The sequence below is a fragment of the Drosophila melanogaster genome, chromosome X (assembly GCF_000001215.4).
Source record: "Drosophila melanogaster chromosome X".
In the NCBI taxonomy this organism is placed as follows: domain Eukaryota; kingdom Metazoa; phylum Arthropoda; class Insecta; order Diptera; family Drosophilidae; genus Drosophila; species Drosophila melanogaster.
The window spans coordinates 1,602,058-1,626,093 of NC_004354.4; the positions used below are offsets into that span (position 1 = coordinate 1,602,058).

Here is a 24,036-nt window from a genome sequence, read left to right on the forward strand (position 1 = left end):
CCCTCCTGGCTCCACTGCGGGCACTAAGACTGCGCACAGTTTGCAACGAACGAATGAGCGGGCGGCACACACACCAACGCACGCCTAGAAGGACGTGCACGCACACACGCACCGCACGGCATATACGTACATATTCATGTGTGCAAAAAGAATGTAAAGTGTGTGCGCGGGCCCGAACGACATGCTAAAAATTTGTATAGAAAATTAGTTAAAAAATTACTCCGCAGACACGCACACGCATGGCATGGAAAATGGAGTGGAGCCGTAGGTGGAACTGGAGGGGGAGGGAGCTTGCGGTGGGGGGCCTTACTTTACATATGCGCAAACACACACACACACACACACGCAAGCATGCCCACACAGACACACAGACTAGGCGGAGAGAGCAGGTCGCTCCACCAGTTAGGCACAGTTGGCATTAGTGGGCGGTGTTAGAAGTACGCGCATCCCCTTCACGACCACCCCACCCCACCTCACCACACACCGCATCACCCCTCTCGCCACAAAGGCACACACTCACCTAAGCCCCAAGCACACACACTCACATGGGCCATGTACACTTTTAATGTTTAGAGTCGCGCGCGCTTAAAGTTTGTCATAAAGCACCCCATTAAAAAAGGGCGAACAGCGAACCAAATGAAGCAGGTGGGGGAGGGCCTTTTTTGGGGGTTGGGGTATGGGGGATGGAGGATGGGTGATGGCAGGAGGTGGATTTTATGCTGGATGGCAGCGAAAGTGGGTGGCAAGCGGGCCGGGACGAGAGACAGGGAGCTCCATTAAATTAAATACAAATGCGAATTAGAAAAACTTTTGCCGTTTTTTTGTTTTTGGCCCGCTTTGTGTACATACATATGAAAAATTAAATTGGCTGCTGCCCGCTTCGACGTCGCGTCGCGTCGTCGTCGCTGCTCACAAATGCAGCGACCGTCGACTGTCACTAACAGACTAGCGCGAATGCTAAGGAGCCAAGATGATGGGTCGAGGGGCTCGGCGGGGCAGCGGGAAGCAAAGGGGCACGCACAATCCGGCAGGAAAGCAAAAAGTTTTCTCGAAAAAGAAAGTGCTCGAAGGGGATGTAGTTGTATGTGGGTTAGGGATATGAGACATGGGATATGGGATATGGGATATGGGATAGGGATCGGGAACGGCGCAGGCTAAAACAAACAGCCGATTCAAAGCAACCATGAATATACGTATGTAGCTAGGACAGTACACCCATCAAAGGCGGAAGGGGAGACCGATCAAGGAGTCGCACTTCAAATACTCTACCCAAAGTCAAAGGCATTTAAACTACTAAAACTTGAATGTACCTGAAATCGCACAGATTGATGGGAATAACTAAATAATATCAGATACTATGAAAAGAATATCCTCTTCATAGATGCCTAATGATCCAGTGATCCCCTGGCGGTCAGATACAAAGTAGGGTTGAAATACGATTTAAGGTACGATCTTTGTTGATATCGATAGAACTGCAAAGCGTATACTCTCCCAAAAAAAAGAAAGGATATTACGCTTGAAGCGAATGCCAGCGAGTCCAATGTAAAATTATTTGGCAACGAGTGAGTAGGGCAGAGGTGGGTTGTCGGGTAGGGGGAACGCACAAATTAAAAAATAAGCTTGGCAGCGACGCAGCCAAAAGTGGGCGGTAGGCGGTGGGTGGCGGTGTGTGTTTGGGGTATGAGTGCTCTTCATCTGCACGCACCACAACGCACTTTTCCACAAATACATTTGCAATTTATGTACCTTTTTCTGGCTGCGACGCGAGAAATAATAAAAAGGGAGCACCGCACACACACACACACACACACACATTCGCGCGTAGGCAGTTGGAAAATGTTCTATATGGTTACATATTAATATGCGAGCAAGTGGGAGCGAGAAGAAGCGAGTTTACATAAGCCCCACCAAAAGCGAACGCAACTTTTTCCAGCTCGCGGGTGGCGAAGGGAAGGGGTTTTGGGGGGTTCAGGGGGTTAGCTCAACTTTCTTTGCATACTCCTCCTGCCATGTGTGTGTGCGAGTGTGTGTGTACCCCCGATACGATCCGATCCCTTCGAGGGTATTACCCATTCGGTTTTCCACTGCCGCCTCCATTGCCTTCCCCTTCCCTTCGCCATTCCCGTTTTTTGCGCTGTCGCTTTGTAGTTGTTTTTGGCAATTAACCAAAAGTGGTGGTGCCCGCTGCCCCTCTCGCCGCTCCCCCATCGCCCGCTTTCCCGTTGCTGTCACACGCATGCTTTTTGGATGCCCTCTTCCGCCGCCACGCGCCCCTCCCCCATCGCCCACTTGAAAATTTTTAAATATTTTTAACTGCTGCGCTCCACTCGCTCTGTTTGGTTAATATTTTTCTTGCCTGCCTGCCTGCCTGGCTGTTGTGTGTGTGGGTGTGTGTTTGTGTTGGGGGTGTCTAGTGTTTGCCACCACCCCTAGTCCCACCACCCCGCCTCCCCTACCGCATACGCGTAATATATTAAACAAAACAAAAAGAGGCGAGAGCAGAGCGAAAAATAAAAAAAAAACAATAGCTCCAAAAAGTAGGTGGAGCAACCAATTTCGGCTCGCTTCTGACACTTGAAGCTTACTCTTTGGCTCTTCGACAATTATACATAGGCAGATGCATGGATGTGGTATCCTTTTTGCGCCTCGCACATAATTAATAATTGGTCGCAACTTACCAGTTCGTGAACATGTCTTGTGGGCTTGATGTGCACCGCGGGCATTGAATAATCTGAAATAGAGTAGAATGCAAGAAAAATCGATTAGTTTACAAAACGTGAGCAGACTTCTAGTACTACTCTAAGCACCTATGTAAACTTGACCTTGAGCAATTGACCACTAACCGACTGCATCTCTTTTATTTTGCAGCTCTAGCAGACTCCGATCGCAGGTGAGTACCGTTTACCATACATTCTACAATTGGATGCCAGAGAGCCAGGGATCAAATGCCACAGGCAAATGGGCAAATAACCAAAGGGCGGGCAGAACACGCAGTTGTCTTGTAGTAAGCTCAAATCCGATAGGCAAAGCCAAAATGACAAACATGCATGTGAGGGATGGCTCATATGAACACATGAAGAAATGAACACACACACACATCCCTGCCGGGACACTCACACCAGCGAACGAGCTCCAGCTATTCCTATTGGCTAATTACTGCGAACCGAACTCTCACTCGACCCGCTACCCCCCCCCCCCCCCACACACACAACACACTCAAAAATAATTTGCATATGTGTGCGCGTTATTTAAAGCAAGTCTAGCAAATATGCTGAAACTTTGGCCCAAAACGAAGACGAGCCCAAAACACCCGAAGCACCTACCAGCCCAACGCCCCCCCCCCCCCCTCTTGTCTGTTGGTTGGCTCGTGTGAGTGGCACGAAAATCTAAATTATATGCAGCAAACAACGACCGCCAACAGAAGCTCCATATGTGTGCTTGGCTGCATGCCGTTAAACGGGGAATCCGTCTTCTAAGATTTTAATGCAGCTGCAAAAATAGCGACAGCACACAAAGGCCCCCAGGCTCCTAGGCTCCCAGTAGATGTGCAACTATTGCTACACTTCAGGCAATATCCTTAGAGAGCCTTATCGATGGCAAGGATTATCACATAAAAGTCCCTGTTCCCCCGAGTTTCGAAACGAAATATCATAGTTGCATCATGGAGCAAATCACACCATCTTTTGGTTGCGTTGTGTCTAAATCACAGATTTATTCGCCAGTTTTGTTAGCCTGGACCTATCCTGTGCGTTTTATTTCGAGTGCAGAAAGTATCAGCCTGACGCGCGCGCCACATGCAGCTTAAGTAATTTGTCGCAGTTGCCGGCTGCCAGGATGCGATGCTTTCCCTTTGCCTTTGCCTTTCTCTAACCCGATTCGAGGCACAACCCTACTTTCTCCCATTCAGAAGGAACTACGCGAAACTACAACGAAGACGTCAACATTCACATCATTATCCAGCTTCTTTGCACCCATCTCCTCTACGCCTCTTCTCCCTTTCTTACAACACACACACACACACGCACGCACAGTGACTCTCTCTTCGGCCGAAAAAGGAGCCAAAATATGGAGAGCGAGGAAAAATAATACTTCGGGCGCACTTGTTGGCATCCCAATGCCGACGTCGAAGAGCACTGGCGAGAAGAGAATCCCGTCCAGCATAGCATACTTCTTGGGGCGCCGTGGCGGGGGCGGGGGTGTCCTGGCGGGGGCGGGTGTCCTGCGTCGAGGCGCTACTGGTGGGTACTTTACTTGATGATTATGGCGACGATAATGATGATTGGAATGGCTTTGATGGCGTTGAAAATGAAGATTGCGTGTAGTAGATTTGCTTTGCTGCTGACTCTTCTTCTTCTTCTGCTTTGACTGCCCGCTGTGTGTGCTTGTGCTTGTGTATGTGTATGTGTTTGCCCTTGTGTTTGTGTTCGAATCGGTGCGATGCTGTTGTGTGGGTGAGCTAGTACTAGTAGTGGTAGAAGTAGTAGTAGTAGCAGTAGTAGCAGCACACGTACATAGGGCGGATTTGGAGGATTTGGGGTAATGCGTCCAACTACACACTATCAGCATTTGATTTTATTACGCTCATTTGTATGTGCGTAGTTGGCAGTGCTAACCTCGCCTCCTCAACTCCTCACCTTCCATGACCCACGAGGGGGAGGGAGCTGAGTGGCTGGGCGGTCATTGCGAGCAACAGGATGGCGGGTGGCTAGTCTTCAAGTGCTCCTGCTCAACTTTGACCTCCTGCGGCAGCCAAGGCAAGGCGCTGGCGTCGCCGTTGCGTCGACTGACTTTCACCGGCTGCGTTCTCTATTTTTCTCCGAATCACGCCAAAGCCCAGACTGAATGAAGAAGGAGGATGCTGCGAGCCAGCCATTCGGTTTCAGCCGAAATCGCCAACGTCTTGGGCAGTTAGTAACCGTTAAGACGTCGTGGCTGCCTAGTCGCGAGTCCTTCGTCCTTCGCCTTCGTTCGTTAGTTTAGTTGGTTTTTTATGTTCCGTGTCAAGGGAATCCACCGGCTCCGAAGGCCGCCAGGCCGCTAGGTAAATGGATCCTCGAGATCGGGGTACGCAAAAGGATACTTGCCGCTCTCTATCTCTCGGCATCGCTACCCACAACCCCCCACCCCCCTCAATAAAACCATTCAGCATATACCATGTTCCGAGGGCAAGCGTTGCATACTTTTTTGGGGCTAGAGCGAGCGAGATGGGGAGCGACGCAAAGGCCCAAGCGGGACAGAGCAAAAAGACAACGAATTAAAATTTAAAAACCGGCTCTCCTCACACACGCACAGTCACGCTCTTCAGCTCGCACACACACACACGCAGGCCATCCTTTTTTATTCGCTTGGTTATTTTCGTGCGTCGCTTTCCCCTTTCGAAGTCGGTGGGCGGTGGGCGTAGTAGCTCGTAGTTCTCCATTATGAACGTGTGTGTGTGAGTCCTTTTTATTTTCGTGCTTTACAACTTTTAGTATTTTTTATTTTTCGCTTTTCGCCTCGTCCTGTTTCGTTGGCGTTTTTTTGCGCGCGCTCCGCTCTCGTGTCGTCGTGTAAACGCGTTTTTTAAATTTCCCACTGCTGCCGGCATCGCACGGGGGTTGTTTGTGTGTGTGCGGTGCTTTGCTCTGTTGTGTTCGTGTGCGGGGGGTGGCGGGCGGTAGGCGGTTTGCCGGGTTGGCGGGGGGTGGACGCAGCATGCAGTGGGGTTGGTTGCGGATAGATTTTTTCCACCGCCGCACACACACACACACACACGCTGACTCTTTTTTCCTGCCGCTGCTGGTTCTTATCCTCCTCTTCCCGATTTCCTTTTTCGCTGCTGCCGTTTTCCACTTCTTTTTTCTTTTTCTTTTTTTTTTTTTTTTTTTTTGTTTCAGCTGCTCTGCTGCGCTGCCGCTTTGGTTTTAGCATTTTCGTTCGTTTTTCGCATTTTTGTTTTGTTTCTGATTTTCCTTTTTGCCTGGCGTCGCTGCCGCTGCCACAGCCTCCGTCGGCGTCGCAGTCGCATCCTTTTTTTTAACGCCACACGCAGAAAAAAAGAGCAAACTTCGTCCTGCTTCGTGTGTGTGTGTGTCTGTCGCTGTGTGTGTGTATGTGCGTGTGTGTGAGCGAATAGTTGTTGTTGTGTCGGAAGGGGGTGGGCGGGAAGTCAGCGAAATGAGTAATGAGTGTTTAGTACGTTGTTTGGCGGGTGATTTTTATGGCAGCGCTGCGGCAGAGCATCTGGATGAGTGGCGAGGGGGGATGCCAGATGGCGGATGGCGGACAGGGGCCAGGGGCAAGTGGCCAGTGGACCGCGTCCAGTGCAGCATCCAGTTGGCAGTGCGGAGCGAGCGAGTGCAGGCGGCGGATGGTCAGCGAAACGTAGCACAGCATTCGGCGCTACCTATTTGGTATCCGTCATCAGTAATCAGTAATCCGTAATCCGTTATCCTTGCCCTGCCAATCGCTTCTGTGTGCGTGAGTGCGTTTGTGTGTGTGTCAGCGCGCTTGTAATGACTTCAATTGTGTGCTAAACTTTCTATTCCACGGTCGCGCAGCTCCAGCAGCATCAGCTTGGGCACCAAAACAAAGCTCCGTCGGCGGGCGTCGCTGCCTTCGTATTGCGGCGACTTCGGGAGTCCTTCGGCTGGCTTCGGCGGCGCTTCGGCTGCTCCTTGCCAGGTCCTGCCGCTACTGGCGCTGCCGGTCCTGCTGCCGCTCTGCCGCAGCCGGCGTCGCTGCCAGCGGCCCTGGCCGTTGCGATTGCGACTTGGACTTGAATCGAGTTGGGTTTTAAAAATAACGTTAGTTGCTGTTTGTTGCTCGTTACGTGCGCGTGTTGCGACGCGAACCAAAACCCAAATCAGCCACCAGCGGAAACGGAAATTGAAACTGAAACTGAAACCCAACTGACGTCCCAGCTCAGCTCGACTCTAATCGGATGCCAAGACACAAACTCAGCACAGCTCAAAGATAACTGAGTGCGTGTGTATTGTTCTGTCGTGTAGTTTGTTTTTTTTTGCAAGTGATTGTTAATGCGGCAAGGACAGCATCTCGGGATTTTAGGCATTTCCACCGTTTCCACCGCGCCGATTGTTGATTGTTTTCTTTTTGTTTGGTGTACCGCAGAGATGACAAGTTGTGCAATAAATCAAATCTAGAATCTAATCGAGGTGAAGGCCAGTCAAGAAAATAGGAACACCCAAAAATCAAGTGATAAACCAGTCGATCCGGGGACGAATCAAAATACTATCAAATGCAATCTGAACCAACCGATAGAGTAGCGAGCAACCGCAACAAAAACCCTGACAAACTGTCCCAGTAAAAGTGAGAGTGTGTGGCGTGCGGAGTTCCAGGATCTCAGCCAGAGTCGGATCACCCACCGGAATCCAGAGCAGCTCTAGGGGATCCCATGCACCTGACTCAGCCGAAAATTCAGACATGTAAGTGTGCTCATTTTAGTGGATTCGGTATTTATTGTGGCAGTACATGTACTGCTGCTTAATCTGAAAGTACGGATGCAGGTTGGATTTTTCCATCAAAGGGTCTTTGTTTATGTATTGATCAATTCCACCACCAATGTGCTTCCCTTCCAAATCATATTCGAAACCAGTGTTTCGCGGTATATCCCATTTTCTGGTACATATATAATATATATACGTAGATAACCAAATATTTGTACGCTGAATTCAATGCTAAGCATTTAAAAACACCTCGAGTTTTCATATATGTATATATATTCCAATCGATGGCAAACTTGTACGATACATCATATAGTTGGCATTGCCAATGGTATCCTATGGTATTTGTAATTTTCACGAAGAGGAAGCTAGGAAAATATTGTATGCCGATATTGTTTACGACCTCGTGCACTTGACTATCTTCGTGTGCCAGATACGGGATCTTTCCCAAACCCATTATTTAGATTTGCTGCACTTCCTCCGCGCTCTGATCGCACATTCCCCAGTCATTTCGGATTCGTATTCGTATTCGCATTCGCATTCGTATTTTGTATTTTGTATTCCGAAATGGCACTGGATCGACTGGATCGCGGGCGTTGAACTTGATCAAAGCGCTTCTCGTGTAAACACTGGTGTTTCACGGCTGGCGAGGGCAGTCTCTAATTCTCACTCTCTCTCTCGCTCGCGCCCCATCTATATCGCTGGCGGTTCCGTCGTTGACCTCCTCGCGTATTACGTATACGCCCGATATGCAGGCGAAGAGAGATCGACGTCGGCGGATGGAGATGGCCAGTGCGTGAGCGGGAGCGAGTGACTGCGGGTGACTAACCCACTGCAGTTTCAATTAGAACAAACGACATCGACAAGTTCAATGTGATCATTTCGCCTTCGCAGTCGCTGTTTTCTGCCTTCTGCCTTCGACGTCGGCGTCTACGCCGTCAGGTTGTTGTCGAGGTTGTTGGCTGCCTGCGACTCCGTTTGCGCCGCCTAGAGGTTAATGCCGGTTGTAATTGCAAAGCACCCAACCCGAAACCGGAGACCCAACAAAGGAGCGGAGCTTAGAGCGACTACAGTGGTCCCTGCCCGCGCGACTCGCCTCTTTCTGGCTAATCTGTGACTCGGTGACATTTGCGATGATCTTGAAACAACCATAAACCGAACGAGACGCAGCAATAAAGGCATTATGGGTACGTAGGTAATGTTGTGTATATGGTACGTGTAGATACATTTATACGTTTATGAATCGGCAAGAGGTCACTGCAGACAGGGAAACCTTAACAAAACAACACTCAAGACAATTCTTGAAAAATGCTAACGTGAGTGCGAGACCAGCAGAATTAAAAAACCAAAATCGCCACGCATGAATCTAAAAAATAAAAAAACCAAAAACAGCTCATAAAAATATCGGCGACAACAACAAGGGGATGCAGCAGTAAAATAAAAACGCTGCAAAAACAATTAAATTCGGACAAAAAAAAAAACTGGCAAACAAGATGCAAGTGGCAACAAGTTTCTCAGACTCAGTCGCTCAGTTTCTCCTCAGGGCCAGCAAATCTTCGCTCTGCAGTCTTCGGTCTTAAGTCTTTGTGCGTGCCAGGAGGTGGGGCGGGGGAGCAGGGAAATGGGAATCTGGGTTATGGCAAACAGGGGAGCCATGTAATAAAATGCGGTAATGGTAATGGTAATGGTAACCAAAATATTAAACAACTCTTCACCAACATCAGCAGAAAATGCAATTCCAAAGGGTGACGCAAGGGAGGGAAGGCAGGGGAAGGCCCTAAAAACAGGCCGACTTTGGATTTGGGTTTGCGTTTGGGATGGGGCTCGAAATGTGGGCTACACTTTCAATTGGAACCCTCTGTGGGGGTATGGTGGGAAGGGGGTACAGGCGGGTCGTGAAATCGGGCAATTCCGAGCCGAAGACGCACGACGATATTCTGCCTAAAAAAAAAAACGCTCCGATCGCCGCCGACTTTGTGTGCGTATGTACCGCTTTCTGTATCTTTGGAGTTACATAGGGGGAAAGTTGCATATTCCCCTACCCGTTCCCATTCCCCTTACCCCTCTCGCTCCATATCACTCTATTTACAATTTGCCGCTGCCGATCTGCGGATCTGCCCCAAACATTCGCGTTTGTAATTGCATCGGTGTGTGGGCGGCGCTCGTTGATTCGTTCGCTCGCCGACGACTTTGCATTTCATTTCCCCCAATTTTGTCGGCCTGACAATGAATAAACAAAACTTCTAAATGGGCAATACCAGAAAACACAACAGAATATACGGACAGCAGAAAAAAAAATAATAAAAAAACCACAACCACACACATGGAACCCCCGAAAAAAACGCAATTTTCGCTTGCTCGGCTTCGCCGCCGTCGCATGCGCAGAAAATTTGCTCGTTTTTTTGGCGACTGCGCTGCAGGCAGCGCTGTAAACTGCAGCGATCGGATCGAGTTGATCGCAGAACGCAGATCGCAGATCGCAGATCGCACTGCTGCCGCTGCCGCCGCCGTCGACGTCGCTGCACTCCAAAAAAGCGAAGGAAACACACAATCGCACACGAGAAGTATATAACAAAAAAGCGAGCAAATAAGGCAAAAAGTAAAAAGTAAAAAGCAAGAAGCGAAAAAAGCGAATGAAACATACAGGCGGCATAAGTATATACACACACACACATATATATCACAAACACTGGTGCACAGCGAATTCTCTGATTCAATTGGGCAGACGCACACACTCGCGCACACACCAATACACACGCACACTGGCAGAGGGCAGCGGCACAAGCCCAACACATTTAACTGCATTTTTTCGGAACTCAGTTGAGCTTTTTAATTCGATCGGTTCAGTTACTAAAGTTAGTTCAGCCTAAACGCACAATTTCAATTTCCATTTCTAAGTTTGAGCCCGAATTGAATAGCATTAGTGCCCACCCCACGCCTACCCTCGCACCACCGCACCAACGCACCACAGCAGTATCCAACACACACACGAGGACTGGACAATTCCCTCTGTTCTATTTTTTTGTGTTTTTTGTCAAGTGCACCCAAGCAAAGACCAAAGGACGCAAACCATCTAGTGCGCGATTCGCGCGCGTTTTGAATCAAAAGAATCTAAGAATCCAAGAATAGCTAAATCACTGAATCGCAGAATCAGGAGCGGAAAAAGCGAAAGCCAACCCCAAAAACCCAAAGCCCCAAAAGTTCAAGTGAATAATCAGTGTGCATCCCCAAGTAGTCGACCCAATGAAGCGCCGCCATGAGCAAGGATGCACCTACTGAGCGCAACTACAACCGCACCATCCAGGTAAGGGTTTCCTACATCCCATCCGACCCCATCCGCTTTGCTTTGTAGGGCAAACCGAACGTGCTGGAAGCTCCTTGATCTAGGGGCAGAGGGAGCCTAGCATCCAGATCTATATCGACATACACACACACACACATCCATATTCTCACACACGGTTGCAGGTACAGATACACACTGAAATTTGATTCGGATTCGTGGCCCGATCCATAAGAAGGACATTTGAGTCATCCGATGCAGCTGCCTGCTCTCTCCCTCTCTGCCTTTGGGCTCGGCTCTCCTCATTAGCACTTTGATGAAGAGTCACAAAAGCGGACGGACCGGGCCTAGACCCCTCCCTTCGAACTGTCCAAAAATTTCGGTGCATCTGCATACAAAGGCACACAAAGACGCACAGAGTGTACGGATACAGATACAGATACAGATGCAGCTACATATACATATACAGATACAGACACATATACTGTTACAGATACAGATGCACTGCAGGAAGCAGGGCAGCACAGTAGCCTCAGTCGCCTCTTTCAGCCCCGTTTCAGCTTCTCCACCCCTGGACTCTGCGCTGCATTGTTCCACTTCTACACTTCCACACTTCCCCACTTCCCCACTTCCCCACTTGTCCGCTACCCGCCACTCCTCGCTTTTTCGGCTGCAGTCTGTCAGTCAGACTGAGGCTTCGTGAAGCTCACGGCCAAGGCGAAGGCAGCTGAGGATCTGCACTCGGCCGAACACGAAGGCCGGTTGGGCAGGGTTCGGGAACGATCGAAAGCCAGCCCGAAACGGCGGAACTGCAGTTTGCTGTTCAGCGTCGCACTGAGCAAACGTCGTGTGGCAGCTCATCGCCAATTGCGAATTGCAAACTGCAAACTGAGTACCGTAAATCGCTCGCGCAAAGTGCAAGTCGCGCTGAATTCGCAAGTTCACATAATATCGGCATCCGCATATCCGCATATCTGTATATCTGCACATCCGCAAGCAGCTTGCTTCCACGCCAATTTTGTTTTCGTTGCGTTTATATTTTTTTTTCTGTTGATGTTTCTCGTTATATACATAGTATCCTTTTAGCAACCCACTCAGGCTTTTGCTGATTCTATTTCGATCGCAATCGGTCTCAGGAATCAATCTCAGGATTAGCTCTACGGCAGGTAAGTCACGTGAGGAGCGGTGGTGTTTCTGAAACTTTTGCTTTCAATGGGTTTGCTTCTGGAACTGGGCCAACAGCGAGACTCAAATGGCCAGACAGGCACGCAGTCAAGCGGTTTGGTGACAGGGTCCCCACTACTCCTGCTGCTTCTCCTGCTCCACCCACCGATCTGTAGGAAAGGTGGTAACGCCAGCTTCTTCTTTTTGTTCTCCCAGTTGTTAGGGCGACCCAGACCCAGACCGAGACCCAGACGAGTCACTCAAACGACAACAACACTCCGCCGTCCCCATTTCTATCCCCATCCACAACCATCATCAGCCATTCCCATTCCCCATCTGCAAGCCACAAAGACCGGCACCCATACACTCGCACACTGGCGCACTCACACGGACATGGGCACAGGCACAGTCACAGCAAGGTGACGTAATGGCAACTACTCCACTAACACATTTTTCTGCATTCCTGCAACGCGAGGAAGAGGAGGAAAAGAAGCGGTGGGGGCGGGGTGGGAAAGTCGCGCGACGAGAGAAAAACTGAATGAAAATTGCAGGCAGCCAACGAAGCGTGCCTAGCAAAAAGGAAGAGCGAAAAAAGCATAAAACGACAGAAACTAGAGACGCAGCCAGACTACGCCACAGCCAGAGCCACAGTCAGAGCCAGGAGGGGCTGGGGGTGTGGGGAACACACGTGGGACGTGCTGTGAAGCTCGGGATGCGAATGTGGTGGCTGGTGGCTGTCGGATAGCTGGATGCTAGGAAAACAGAGGCGGCGGAGACAGAGGAGACGGAGGAGATGGAGATGGAGGAGACTCGCCAAAGTGGTGGCCCCGACTAGACGCTGTCTGCGTACTGTGTCTGTGCCTGTGCCTGTGTCAGTGTCTGTGTATTAGGATGTCTGCGTGTGCGTGCTAGCCATCTGTGTGCGACTGGCCGACATTCAAGGTTGTCGGCGCATAACTTGTTGTTGCCGCACTGCAATTGTTGCTGCCACAGATTGTAAATGCTGCAAATGCAGTGCGGCAAGGGCACAAGTGCCCACTCCAGTGCCAGCTTGAGTTCCAGGAAGCTTATGAGTGGAGCAACAGTAAAAGGACATCCGAACCGGGGTAACGGCCTGGGCGACCCACTTGGGGCTAGTGGTAATCAGAGGCTCAGAGACAGAAGCGGGCAGTTAGAGAAACTGCACAACAGACTAGCAACCAGTAGCACTTCCGTTAGCCTTGAAGCCCAATCAACTGGAATCAACTGGAAACTGCGGCCAATTGAGAGCCGCATCGCCACAAGTGGACAAAGCACGCAGACGAGCAGCAGCAGCTCCCCAGAGTTTCAGTTGCCAGCTCTCCACTCACACTCACATGACTCATGTTCTAGCAACGGAGCACTTGTTTGGGTGCAACAGCAGCCACAAATGCATCCGTCGCAGTAACAAATAGGGATCACGATGATGATCATGATGAGCACGATCAGCGTAATGATCGTGTCATTCAAGGCCGCCGCAAATTGCGAGCGGTGAGTCGAGGAGTTGCAAAATAAACACAGAAAACATCAGACACAAACGCGAATGCGAAGAGCCAACAGACGAGGACAGGGACATACAAAGTGCATAGTTATCGCTATAGACATATAGACACATGGACATACATATAGGCGAGTTCCCAAGTTCTCGGAAACGGTTACTCCAAGGCCAAAAGCCGGATAGACAAACAAATGGGACAGGCACAAAGGCTAGGAGATAACTCTTCTCCAGTTTTCCCCTTTTGCCTCTGCCTCTGTCTCTGTCACCCTCGCGTTCTTCGTTCTCCGTTCTCGATTCTCCGCGCTCAATTCTCAATTCTCCTTTCTTCTGCGACCTGCCTCTGCTTCATTCGCGATGTTTCTATTTCTGCCCCGGCACAGGAGACAGCCAATTGAAGATGGAAGACAAGTACGCCAAAGATTTTGAAAATACTTAATCTCAAATTTGGAGTAATTTTTAAAGCATCTTGAAGAAATCATTTCTTACTATTTTATGAGTAGGATTTTTAGTCCTAAAAGTACATACGTCATTTAATTACTTTTGAACAATACATTTCCTTATCCCAGAGCAATTCTCGTTCGGAGTGCACAATTCTTCACTTTGTTTTCTTCTGCACTTAGCACTGCAACTCCCCTTTCTTCTGCTCTGCGCTTTCCCTGCTGCTTCTTCCTGCTCGGCTTGCTCAGTCAGTCAGTTGGTCATGAGTGTCATGTTCATAGTTGTGGGGTACTAGGACGTCACGGGGAATGGGATTGGAAATGGGTAGGGGTATGGTCATGTGTATGGGAATGGGTTGGGCTTCTTCTTCGATGCACTGCCAACGGTCGGATCGCTGGTTAATTTTTTCGTTTATTTCCTGCACTTTCGTTGACAGTTTTGTGTTTTTCACTTGTGCTTCTTGTTCTTCTACTGTGTACTTTTTCAAGCGAAGAGGTTCTCAGCTTTCATTTGAAGTTGGACGGGGGACTTGGGAGACACAGGCGAGACATCGAGGGTCGTCTTATATCTTATAAACCCTAAACCGTTGTAGATGGGACTTTTCTTTTTTCGGGCTATGCAAGCAACGGGTAACCCGAGACCGGGTGCTTAACGGTAAATGTGATAAACAGTGACAATGGCCGTGACTGTGATGGTAAGCGACCTAACCCCATGGCTATCCCTCTCCTCTGGACATTGATCACCCCTTTGCAGACTGCAGACTGCAGACTGTTCGCATAGTGAAAAAAAAGAAGAGTCGGGTAAAACAGCGCTGCGAATAATGGGCACAAAAAATAAATGTGTACACTTGGTAAGCCAGATGCGCATTGTACCCCCACAAACACACGCACTCGAGCACACACACATTCGCAACCAACAATGCATTGACATTCGGTATCCACAGAAGGAAGAAGCAGCAAGAACGGCAAAGATCAACGGCCAAGAAATTTGCCAGTCCCGAAAAATACACAAAACTTGGGAAACACAAAAATGTGTGTGTGTGTGATGTGTGTATGCAGGGCCTAAAAATAATGCCCCCTGTGGCACCCCTTTTCAGCCCCCACGCTTCTTCTTCCCGTTGGAAATTCGCACACACGAGGCGATCCGATCAGATACGATTCCAGCCGAACAGAGAGTAGGGTACTGGAAGGGGATTGCGAATGGCGATATGGTAACAGGAAGGGGAAGAGAGCGGGAGAACGGGTGATTGGGAGAACGGTTGAACGAGAGGGGGGAGCCCTAGCTCTCTCTCTCGTGGTTGCGGCGAGCACATTTTTTATCTAATAACCTTGTGCAATGTTATTAAACCCCAAAAGTTTCTTAACCTCGGCGGCGATGTCGACAGCGACGGCGACGTCGGCAGAGAGCAGCTTTTTGATGAGAAATGCTAATACATTGCAGCGTGCGTTTGTGTGCATGTATGTGTGTCAATTGATCGCGAGTGTATGTGTGCCACATTGCGCAAAATGGTCTATAAAATTAATGAGCTGGCCACGCACATACACATGTGCACAATCGTACACACGAACGCCTATGTAAACGCATCTCCATATCAATATGTGCGATGCGAATGGAAACGGGAATTGGAATGGGACTGGAACTGGAAGGCAGTCGAGCTAAAAGCAAAAGCAAGAGGCAAACATGCTAAATCCCCATGTAATGCGAATTAAATTGTGTGGAGACGAGGGGCGGCAGAAGAAAGGGGAGTGCAGCTGACTTTCGCTTTGCATTCGCTCTTCTTCTTTTTTTCTTCTTCATCGCCTTCGATAGGCTTCTGTGCTTCCACTTATTTACTTTTCCCACTCGGCTGCTTCCTTTTACATTGAACTTCACATTTCAGTTTTCGCGAATTTTATTTGCTGCGCTGGCAACTTAGAACCTATTCCTATTCGATAAAACGGTATAACAAAAGCAGTTACGTTGCAGTAATTCTGCCAACTCAACATTCGCCATTCCCATGTTTCTTTTTTGGCAAGCGAGAGCGGGATAGATTGATGGGTGGTCAGAATGCAAATTGTATGTATTTGGGAACACAGCAGAAATGGCGCAGTTTACTTAGCCTCCCTCTCTTCCTTTTCTCCTTCGAAATACTTACAGTGATCTCCCGATAGGCGGCCCACATCCACATCCAGGGGTGAACGCACTTGCTGCGAGCGACGCGGATGTTCCGCTAGAGAGAGCGATTCGCATTTCGCGTTTGTTTGTTATTTTCGTACGACTTTGCAATTTGCAGTTCAACGTTCATTAGAGCGGCGGCGGGCCAATAACTGATTGCCCTGGCCCCCTTCGACGGCGCTGGGCGGGGGAGGGGTTTGGTTGTGTCGAGCGTTTACTGCAGGCGGCGGAGAGGGCACAACGCAACACTTATCGGTTACCGGGCGAAGCGAAAAGCTCGCGATAATGGCCGCAATCGCCGTCACACTTTGGAGTTGCACGAATCCCAAAACGAAACGGAACGCACTGCGCGGACGATGAGCGGAGGAGGAGGGGCGGCGGGTGGAACGCTTGCCAAGTTCAAAGACCTCAATGACAGGGGCAAAAATCAACGCGCACAACACCACGATCACTCACTTCACTTACTTCCTCTTTTGCTGGGAAGAGACACCGAAAACACAAGTAAATAGCACCCAACAAAAAATAGAAACAACTCCAAATCCGTGGAGGGATAGGAACCAATCCGATCTGCGAACTAAACGAAACTAAGCAACGTTGGAAAATGTACGCGCGATCTAGCGCAAAACTATTCGCAATTCCACTCGCGGTCTTTCCATTTGATTTGACTCAAGAGAAGTGCTTCAAAACTTACATGGCTAGTTCACGTACCCTGCACGATAGAGGGGCATGCTGGCACATTGGTCTGTAGCTAGCAGCATGTAACGTCATAGCATATTACGCATCGATTCTGGGCGCAGTCATGTCGCCTTTTTGAACATTTTTATTCAATACATTTACAACTAATATAGAAAACCCTAATAAGAGGGCCAATAAATAGTGAGCAACTGTTCAGCACCGGGTATCGTTGAGCCGAAACTATCGACCGACCGTAATGTCTTTTCCCGTTTTTCTACTAGAGAGAGAGCACCAGCAAAAGCGCTCAAATAGAAACTAGCGGAGAATAGATATAGTTGAGTGAGAGAGATGAGTGCTCTGCGCGACCGAAACTGTAAGTCCGCATATATGCAAATTGGGAGGGGGTGAGGAGGTGTGCGGAGGCTGCACTGCTCACTGTCTAGCACTATTGCAGAGCCCCTCTCCACCCATCAACTAACACACAGCCCACTCACGTTCGTGCTCTCCCACTCTCCCACTCTCTCGCGATTTCGTATGGATTTGAAGCTTTTCGACTTTTGCTGGCAAATTTGCGAATTCGCGCGGGGTAAACGACCGAATGTCCGACACACGATGACTAGGTTAAGGTGAAGGTCAAATTAGCAAAAATGCAAAACAACTAAGCGAAAGAGAGCGAAGAACGACGAAGAGCGACGAAGCTGACGGCGCAGTCGCAGCGCACTAACAATAGAAATCAACTTTGTCAGCGGGAATATTCGCAACGCTTCAGGGATGGATGAAGTGGGGGGGGGGGGGTATGGTGTCTAGCAGAGCCAAAACAAAACAAAACAAAGGAAAAGCAGTCATCAAAAGATATTGGCGGGGGGAAGGAGGAGAACCCGAAGCGAGACAAAAGTGGTGAGGTTATATTCTTAGCAACAAAATAGTTCCAGACAGGAAAGAGGGGTGCGGGGTGATGGCTCTTCTTCTTCGCTGTCTGGTACGATCCTCTTCCTTTTGGAAGGATAAGCGGGCGGATGGGAAAAGGCGAAGAGCGAGAACTGTTTGAGAGTGTTTGTCGCGCTCACGCTCCAACACCATCGCAGAAATGGCAAGCTTTCTAACGCTCTCTCGCTCTGGCTAACGTCTGCTCTCTGTCGATCTCACTCTCCACATTAGGCGCAACTAGCTAGGCAGCGACGCCGGCAGAGGCGATTGAATTCGACGCGAGACCTTGAACTTGGACTCAGTTTACGAGTTGAAGAATTGGGCTTTGGTTTTGTTTTGAATGGCTATCTCTCCTTCCCTCTGCGCGTGCTATTTCGCTCTAGCACCTCCTCTGGGTGCTCTGCTCGTTCCATGTGTCCCTCCTCCAACCGTTAAGTGCTTACAATTAGCGTAATAGGCGAATTAACACCCGTTAATCAGATGCCCCACAGGGCCACTGGAATAGGTACCGATGTACGTGTGTGTGTTTGAGTGTGCGGCAGTGCAAATGGTAATGTAAATGAAATGCCCCGTTGTGTAGTGGCGGATGGATTTGGTTTGGTGGGTGACTGTTGGTGGTCCCTCTCGCCTTTGGTGTCTAGCATTTGTCTAGCCGCACACAGACACACACACGCGCACACAGATGCACTCTGCAATTTGAACTGGTTGTAATGCTCTCCTTGCCACCGCCCACTCTCTTTCTCTCTCCGCTAGTGCTAGTTTTTGCACAGAACTTTCGCTTTCACCACTCTTCGTGTGTGTCTGTGTTGGCCGTTAGATTTTACATTTGGCCGGCACTCGGTGCTTGAAAAGGGGGGCAAAGTTGCGAGGGGGCATTCGCAGTGTGTGCGATACGCCATGTAGAAATGTGATGTGGGCGCCACGGCGTCTGCGTCTAGTCGGCAACAAGTGGAAGGGAAATCGTGGCAGAGGTGGGAAAGTGGATGTGGACTGACCTTGTCGAATGCTTTGTAAGCTGTCGTAGACCAACTTGATACGCCTCGTCCCTATCGCACTGAAAGGGAGAAGGTGGATGGTGAAAAGGGAAGTTGAAAATGACGTGTGCGTGTATGTGTGTACGAGTATGTATGTGTATGCATGGGTATGTGCATAACTAACGCGGACAACCTTGAAAATAGAACCACACACAATTGGCATACTTAGAGACAGCGAATGGAGCACAAAGGCGATGGCAGAGGAGAAACAAAGCAAAGTTTCGGACAAACACAATAGAAAGAGAAAGCAAGGCAAGACAAGGCAAAGCACAGCAAAAGACCATGGTTGGGGGGGAGGGACCGCGAGGGGCGGCAAACAAGTTTGCGAGGGTGGTGCAGCAGATATGGCACACCAATCTGATCCGATCGGGCAACCTACACACGCACACATACATATGTATGTATGTACTTCTACACTTCTATTTTCGCCATTCGCATTATATGTACAATTTAGTTTCCAACTGAACAAACTACTATACTGGGCTGCTCTATCTAATCGCGTTCGCCGCTGCTCTTTTGGCTTTTTATAAGCTACAGCGCAGTCAGCCAAATAATTGCTTTTATTCAAACAAACACACACACACTCAGTTTTGGGGCGAGCCGAAAAAACGACTGCAACGAATTCGACTTTTTCTAGAACTATTTTGAAGGCGACTGTGAGTGTGTGCGAGTGAGAACGAGAGAGCTGGCTAGCGAAATGCGGCAAACAAAATTTGAAAATGTAGTATTTAGCCTTGAAAGTTCGTAAGCACTACGGGCTCACTCACACAACGAACGATCTTTGCCATAAATAAAAAACGAAAACGGGAGAAAATATTATATGCATGGGCTATTTCTTATGTCTTCTTTTTTAGTAGCTGAAAGATCTACTGAAATGATGATCTATTGAGGGGGTTTCCCCCTCTTTGCGCCCACCTTCAAGCGGTTGCTTCAGTGTGTGTGTGTGTGCGGGTGAGTGGCGGTTGGTAGGTGGCGAGGGGAGACTCTCTTACACTCTTTCTTCACAATTTCTAGTTAGTTATTAGTCAGCCGGCAGCAGCGCTGCGACTGCGACGCGTTTGTTTTGTTCTATGCACAAAAATCCGACTCTAGTATAAAGGCGGGCGAGAGACAGAGACGGAGAGAGCGCAGCAGAACAGAGATCGAGAATATAAAAAATTCGGCGCTGGACTTTTTGTGCAAAAAATGCTTTTTCGCTATGCGCGCGCGTTTGTGTGTGTGTGTGTGCTGCGTCTGGGAATTCTACATTCTAATACGCCTTGAGTTGCGATCTCCTCAGTCGTTCAGCCTCGTTCTCTTTCGCACCGTCCTGCAGACAAGCCTGGCGCTATTGCTGTCCTTGTCCAATCCTGTGAACAACGACAACGGAGCGTGCGCGCGATCGCTCTCTCTGTAGCTCTATCCCTCTCTCTCCCGCATGCAGACGGCAAGGGACGCACACGAGTGCGGATTGCCAAAATTTTTGGGGAATAGTTTCGCCTGTGTGTGTTGGTGTGTGCTGACTTTTTTCGGCTGCCTAATGCGCTTTTTGTTTCGGTCGACGTCGGCAGAGGCGGCGACCGAGGCTGAGGCAGCGACTGAGACTGGCACGGCACTCTCTTCTTCTTTAGTGCGAATTCAGTTGAGTTTCTACGCTTGCAATCATCAAACGCAACAAACACAAAACACACGGAGAACGGAAATCGGAGAACGGACACGGACACATCCGCCATATCCGCCATATCCTACCGATCTATAGGATAGACATCCGAGACATCCCCAGATATCCGCACATCCGGCCGCGGATGATCCTGGCTCGCAGCCCCCTTCCTCCCGCTCGGGATCACCGAGCTTGGCTCAGGCCATGATGATATCGTCCATACCAAATAGTTTAGTTTAGTCATCGGTTCGGTTCGTTCGGTCGGTCGCTCCCCCAAATCGCTCGCTTTTCGAATTAGTTCGGTTCTAAGTTCTGAGGTTCGCTTCTCCTCCAGAACATCCAGCTCTCCAGTAGTCCAGTAGTCCAGCTTTCCAGCTGGATAACGGTTCATCCTCGCCGCGTCCGTGTGTGTGTGTGTGCCTTGTGTGCGAGTTCCGCTATTTTTTCCTATTTTGTTAAGTGCAAAAAACCAAATATTACGTATACGAAAAATTGCGTATACGCCAGCATAATAGTTCACCCGAAATTCGCAGATCCAGTAATTCAAAGTTAGCGAATCGAAAGGAGAGCATAAGCGAAACAAAAAGCGCTACAAATGCCCCAGAAGCGGGTCTAATCAGAGCCGGGCGTCGGGTTCCAATCAGATCGCCAGCTGGAGAAAGGTGAGCCTCCTCCTTGCAATTGGAGTATCAGTGGGAATGGGAATCCGATGGGAGTCCGAGTTGAACAAGTCTAATGGACAGTGGGTAATAATAAGTGGTCAGTAATAAGATGACGATATCGCGACGAGGGGTGCTATTTTTGTGCGGACACATCATATGTATGTACGTATCAGCGTTGGCGAATAAAAAAGTGCAGTGCATACCCGGCGGACTTATCTAATAGTTTTCACTTTCAATGTCGAGCGAAAGCTCTGCTGCCCCTGACGCGGTCGCTGCCTCGCTTATCGCGATTCGCAATTCGCAATTCGCAATTCTCAATTCGCATTTCAGCGCGAGCGGGACGGAAACAGGAGAGAGACAGAGAGAGAGGCGGCAAGAGAGAGAGAGAGAGAGAGAGAGAGGGAGAGGTGAAATGCCCCGAAAGTTGTCTGTATTCAAATTATTTATTTTTTTTTGGGATTTCTTTTCTGCAAGATGTCCAGATGGGAACAGAGCGGAGCGACCGACCCCCATCCCTGTTTACCCCGCAACGCACCGTACCGTACAAGTGTTCTTGGTATATTCGCATTTGTTATAGTTCGCTTTTTTTCACTCCTCCCTCCATTTGCGATGCGTTGGCTTTTTCACTCCGTTTTTTTATGGGCCGTGTTTTTTTTCATCCACTTTTTTTCGGCGGTTGTGCACTCGTTATAAGTTTTTGCTTGTGCTGCCACTGCTGCTTCTTCTGCCGCCGCGAGTGCTAATTGTCGTCTTGATAGTTTATTTAATTTTGATTCGCCGTGTGACATAGAAATGGTTTTTGCTGCTGCGTCGTCGCCGTGGTTGACATTTTAAACTGCATTTGTTAACAATTTTTAAACATTTCGCATAGTTGCAAGCGAAACAGTAGCAGAACAGGCAAAAAACGCAAAAGCGAGCAAAAAACCATCGCAAAGCAGAAACAAATGCACAACTTTCAGCTAGCGCGGCACAAATCCGTCAGAAAAAGCAGCAGTTAAATTTCAAGGCGAACTCTGAACTGCAGTGAACCTTAGTAGAGGGGGGGTTGTTTGGTATATCATTTGGGGTGGTGGGGGCTGTCTGATCCACTTGTAATTTCAACTCAAATTCTAATTGTTTGCTCTTCCGCTTTCTTTCTTTCGCTTGCAGTTAAATAATCATTAGTGAAAGGTCCATCTGCAGCTTCACAATCCGGCAAGCGGTCTAGTAATCAGCAGCCAGAAGGAGCAGCGCATCGCATCGTAACGCATCCTTAGTTTCGGTGGGCCAGGCCGCCAGAAAGCCGTCAAAATACGAAAGAAGGTGACCTCGAAGAAGGCCAGCGTTGTGTCGGTTGACGACGATCACAACAACAACAACAACCACAACAACGACCACAACGCTCGGCAGCCCACAAACACAGCGAACACAAGCACACCCACACCAATAGGAACACCTATAGACACGCCCACGCCCACGCCCGTTGACCCAGAGCAGGAGTGCCCACAGCCCAGGAGCAACCCGATCCACAGCCAGAACCAGACACCCATCGAGATGGACGACACACAGCACTTCTGCCTGCGCTGGAACAACTACCAGAGCAGCATAACCTCGGCGTTCGAGAATCTGCGCGACGACGAGGCCTTCGTGGATGTGACCCTCGCCTGCGAGGGACGCAGCATCAAGGCACACCGCGTCGTCCTCTCCGCCTGCAGTCCCTACTTCCGCGAGCTGCTCAAGGTGAGTGACCATTTAACATCTGTGATCTTCCATCAATTTGGTAGCTACCCTGCATTCCCAACATACTGGCGCCCTGTGGCTGCTAATCTCGATAGATAAGGACCTCTCACACACACGAACTCATACAAGATGAACGGTGAAAAAGAAAACACAATGGGCTTAATGCGCTCTGTGGTTAAATGTTTGCCTTTTTCCTCCTCCTATGCTTTTGAAATTGCAATTCACACATTCACAGTTGCAGCGGATGCAGCAATCTTCTTGCGAGACTGTATGCGTGACCTACTTAGCACCCATGGCAATTTCTCCCTTTTTCTCCCTCCCTCGCGATCTGCGTCTTTATCTTAGCCAGTGCAGCACAGCCACACATGTGCAACAGCCGCCAAAGTTGCTGCAGCAGCATCCTGCTTTCATTCGACTGCCAGTGCGGATCTCTTCATTATTTCACATATGTACATATGTATGCATGTATGTATGTACAAGTTGGATCCGAATGTGATCGGCTTGGTTTGCCAAAGTAGAAAGAAGACCAGGTCCTATCCACCATTGTGGCCACAATAATTCGGAAAAGCTGGCTAAGCAAAAAGTTGGAGAGGGGTAGTTGTGTGTTTTTGGCCAAAGTGGCGTGGCGACGAGCACGTTTAGACGAGAGGGGAGCAGCAGATGGCTGGCGTTTTGCTAGCGTTTTAATTTATTTAGTTGCACACCACGGCAAATAGCGCCTGCAGTAAGAAAACTGACAAGAAAGGCACCGACAGCCGCGATAGACACAAAAACACGGCAATTGTGGACGGGCTGCGGAAGGGGAAAGGGTGGAAAGGGAAGGCAGGAAGGAAGGAAGGAAGGAAGGAAGGAAGTTGTGTGTACGCCGTACAGTCGAAGCACGTTATGAATGCCGGCGCAAGGCGGCAGGGGGATGCAGTGAGAATGAGTCGATGGCAGGGTTCTTGGCGCTGGGACAACGCTACGTATGATTGATTTGTGTTGCCTGATCATGCAACGCACGCGGATCTGCGAAAACTCGCAGCGCGCAACTTGCAACTTGGAACTCGCAATTGGCTGCTAGGAAACTTGCAACTTGGAACCCGCAGGTCGGAAGTCAGAACTAGAGCGGGCTCAAATGAGACCGCACACCCTTATTTCGCTTATATAGCCGGCTAATCCTTGAAGTTGGCCCGGCTCGAAGTCAAAGGGAACTGGCAACTAATGCAGCCCGCCCCAAAGGCCGCAGTTTGGTTCATTATTTTTATTATGACATTAAAATTATGTGATTCGCTGTTGTTGCCCCAACATTTACGTTTGCCCGCCAAAACTTTGGCGCTGCCTGCATTCTGCATTGAAAATATTTGCACGCAATTGCGGTTTTGAGCGACAGGGACGAAGGGCTGC

At 49.3% G+C, this 24,036-nt stretch overlaps 2 protein-coding genes across 19 annotated transcripts in view; one reads left to right on the forward strand and one right to left on the reverse strand.

The window, feature by feature from the left end:
• Positions 1 to 24,036, reverse strand: part of Mur2B (Mucin related 2B) — a 145,235-nt gene that overhangs the window by 78,504 nt on the left and 42,695 nt on the right. For 2 of the 3 annotated variants that reach the window (NM_001201595.2, NM_130571.3), the window contains exons 1-2: positions 15,975 to 16,098; positions 2,679 to 2,731 (exon numbers count right to left, since the gene is read on the reverse strand). The gene's annotated coding sequence lies outside the window, so the exon portion shown is untranslated. Of the gene's footprint in view, positions 1 to 2,678; positions 2,732 to 15,974; positions 16,099 to 24,036 lie in introns of those variants that run through there. The other variant, NM_001297860.1, reaches the window with a different exon arrangement.
• The window catches only part of br (broad), an 89,738-nt gene that overhangs the window by 26,926 nt on the left and 38,776 nt on the right, over positions 1 to 24,036 (forward strand). For 7 of the 16 annotated variants that reach the window (NM_001201596.3, NM_166894.4, NM_166893.3 and 4 more), the window contains exons 1-2: positions 10,284 to 10,746; positions 22,081 to 22,650. In NM_001201596.3, coding sequence (NP_001188525.1) covers positions 22,465 to 22,650 — 186 coding nt within the window. In that variant the 5' untranslated portion in view covers positions 10,284 to 10,746; positions 22,081 to 22,464. Of the gene's footprint in view, positions 1 to 2,868; positions 2,891 to 6,811; positions 7,425 to 8,454; positions 8,630 to 10,250; positions 10,747 to 11,599; positions 11,889 to 20,250; positions 20,932 to 22,080; positions 22,651 to 24,036 lie in introns of those variants that run through there. The other 9 variants (NM_001272205.1, NM_001258533.1, NM_001144672.3 and 6 more) reach the window with 9 other exon arrangements.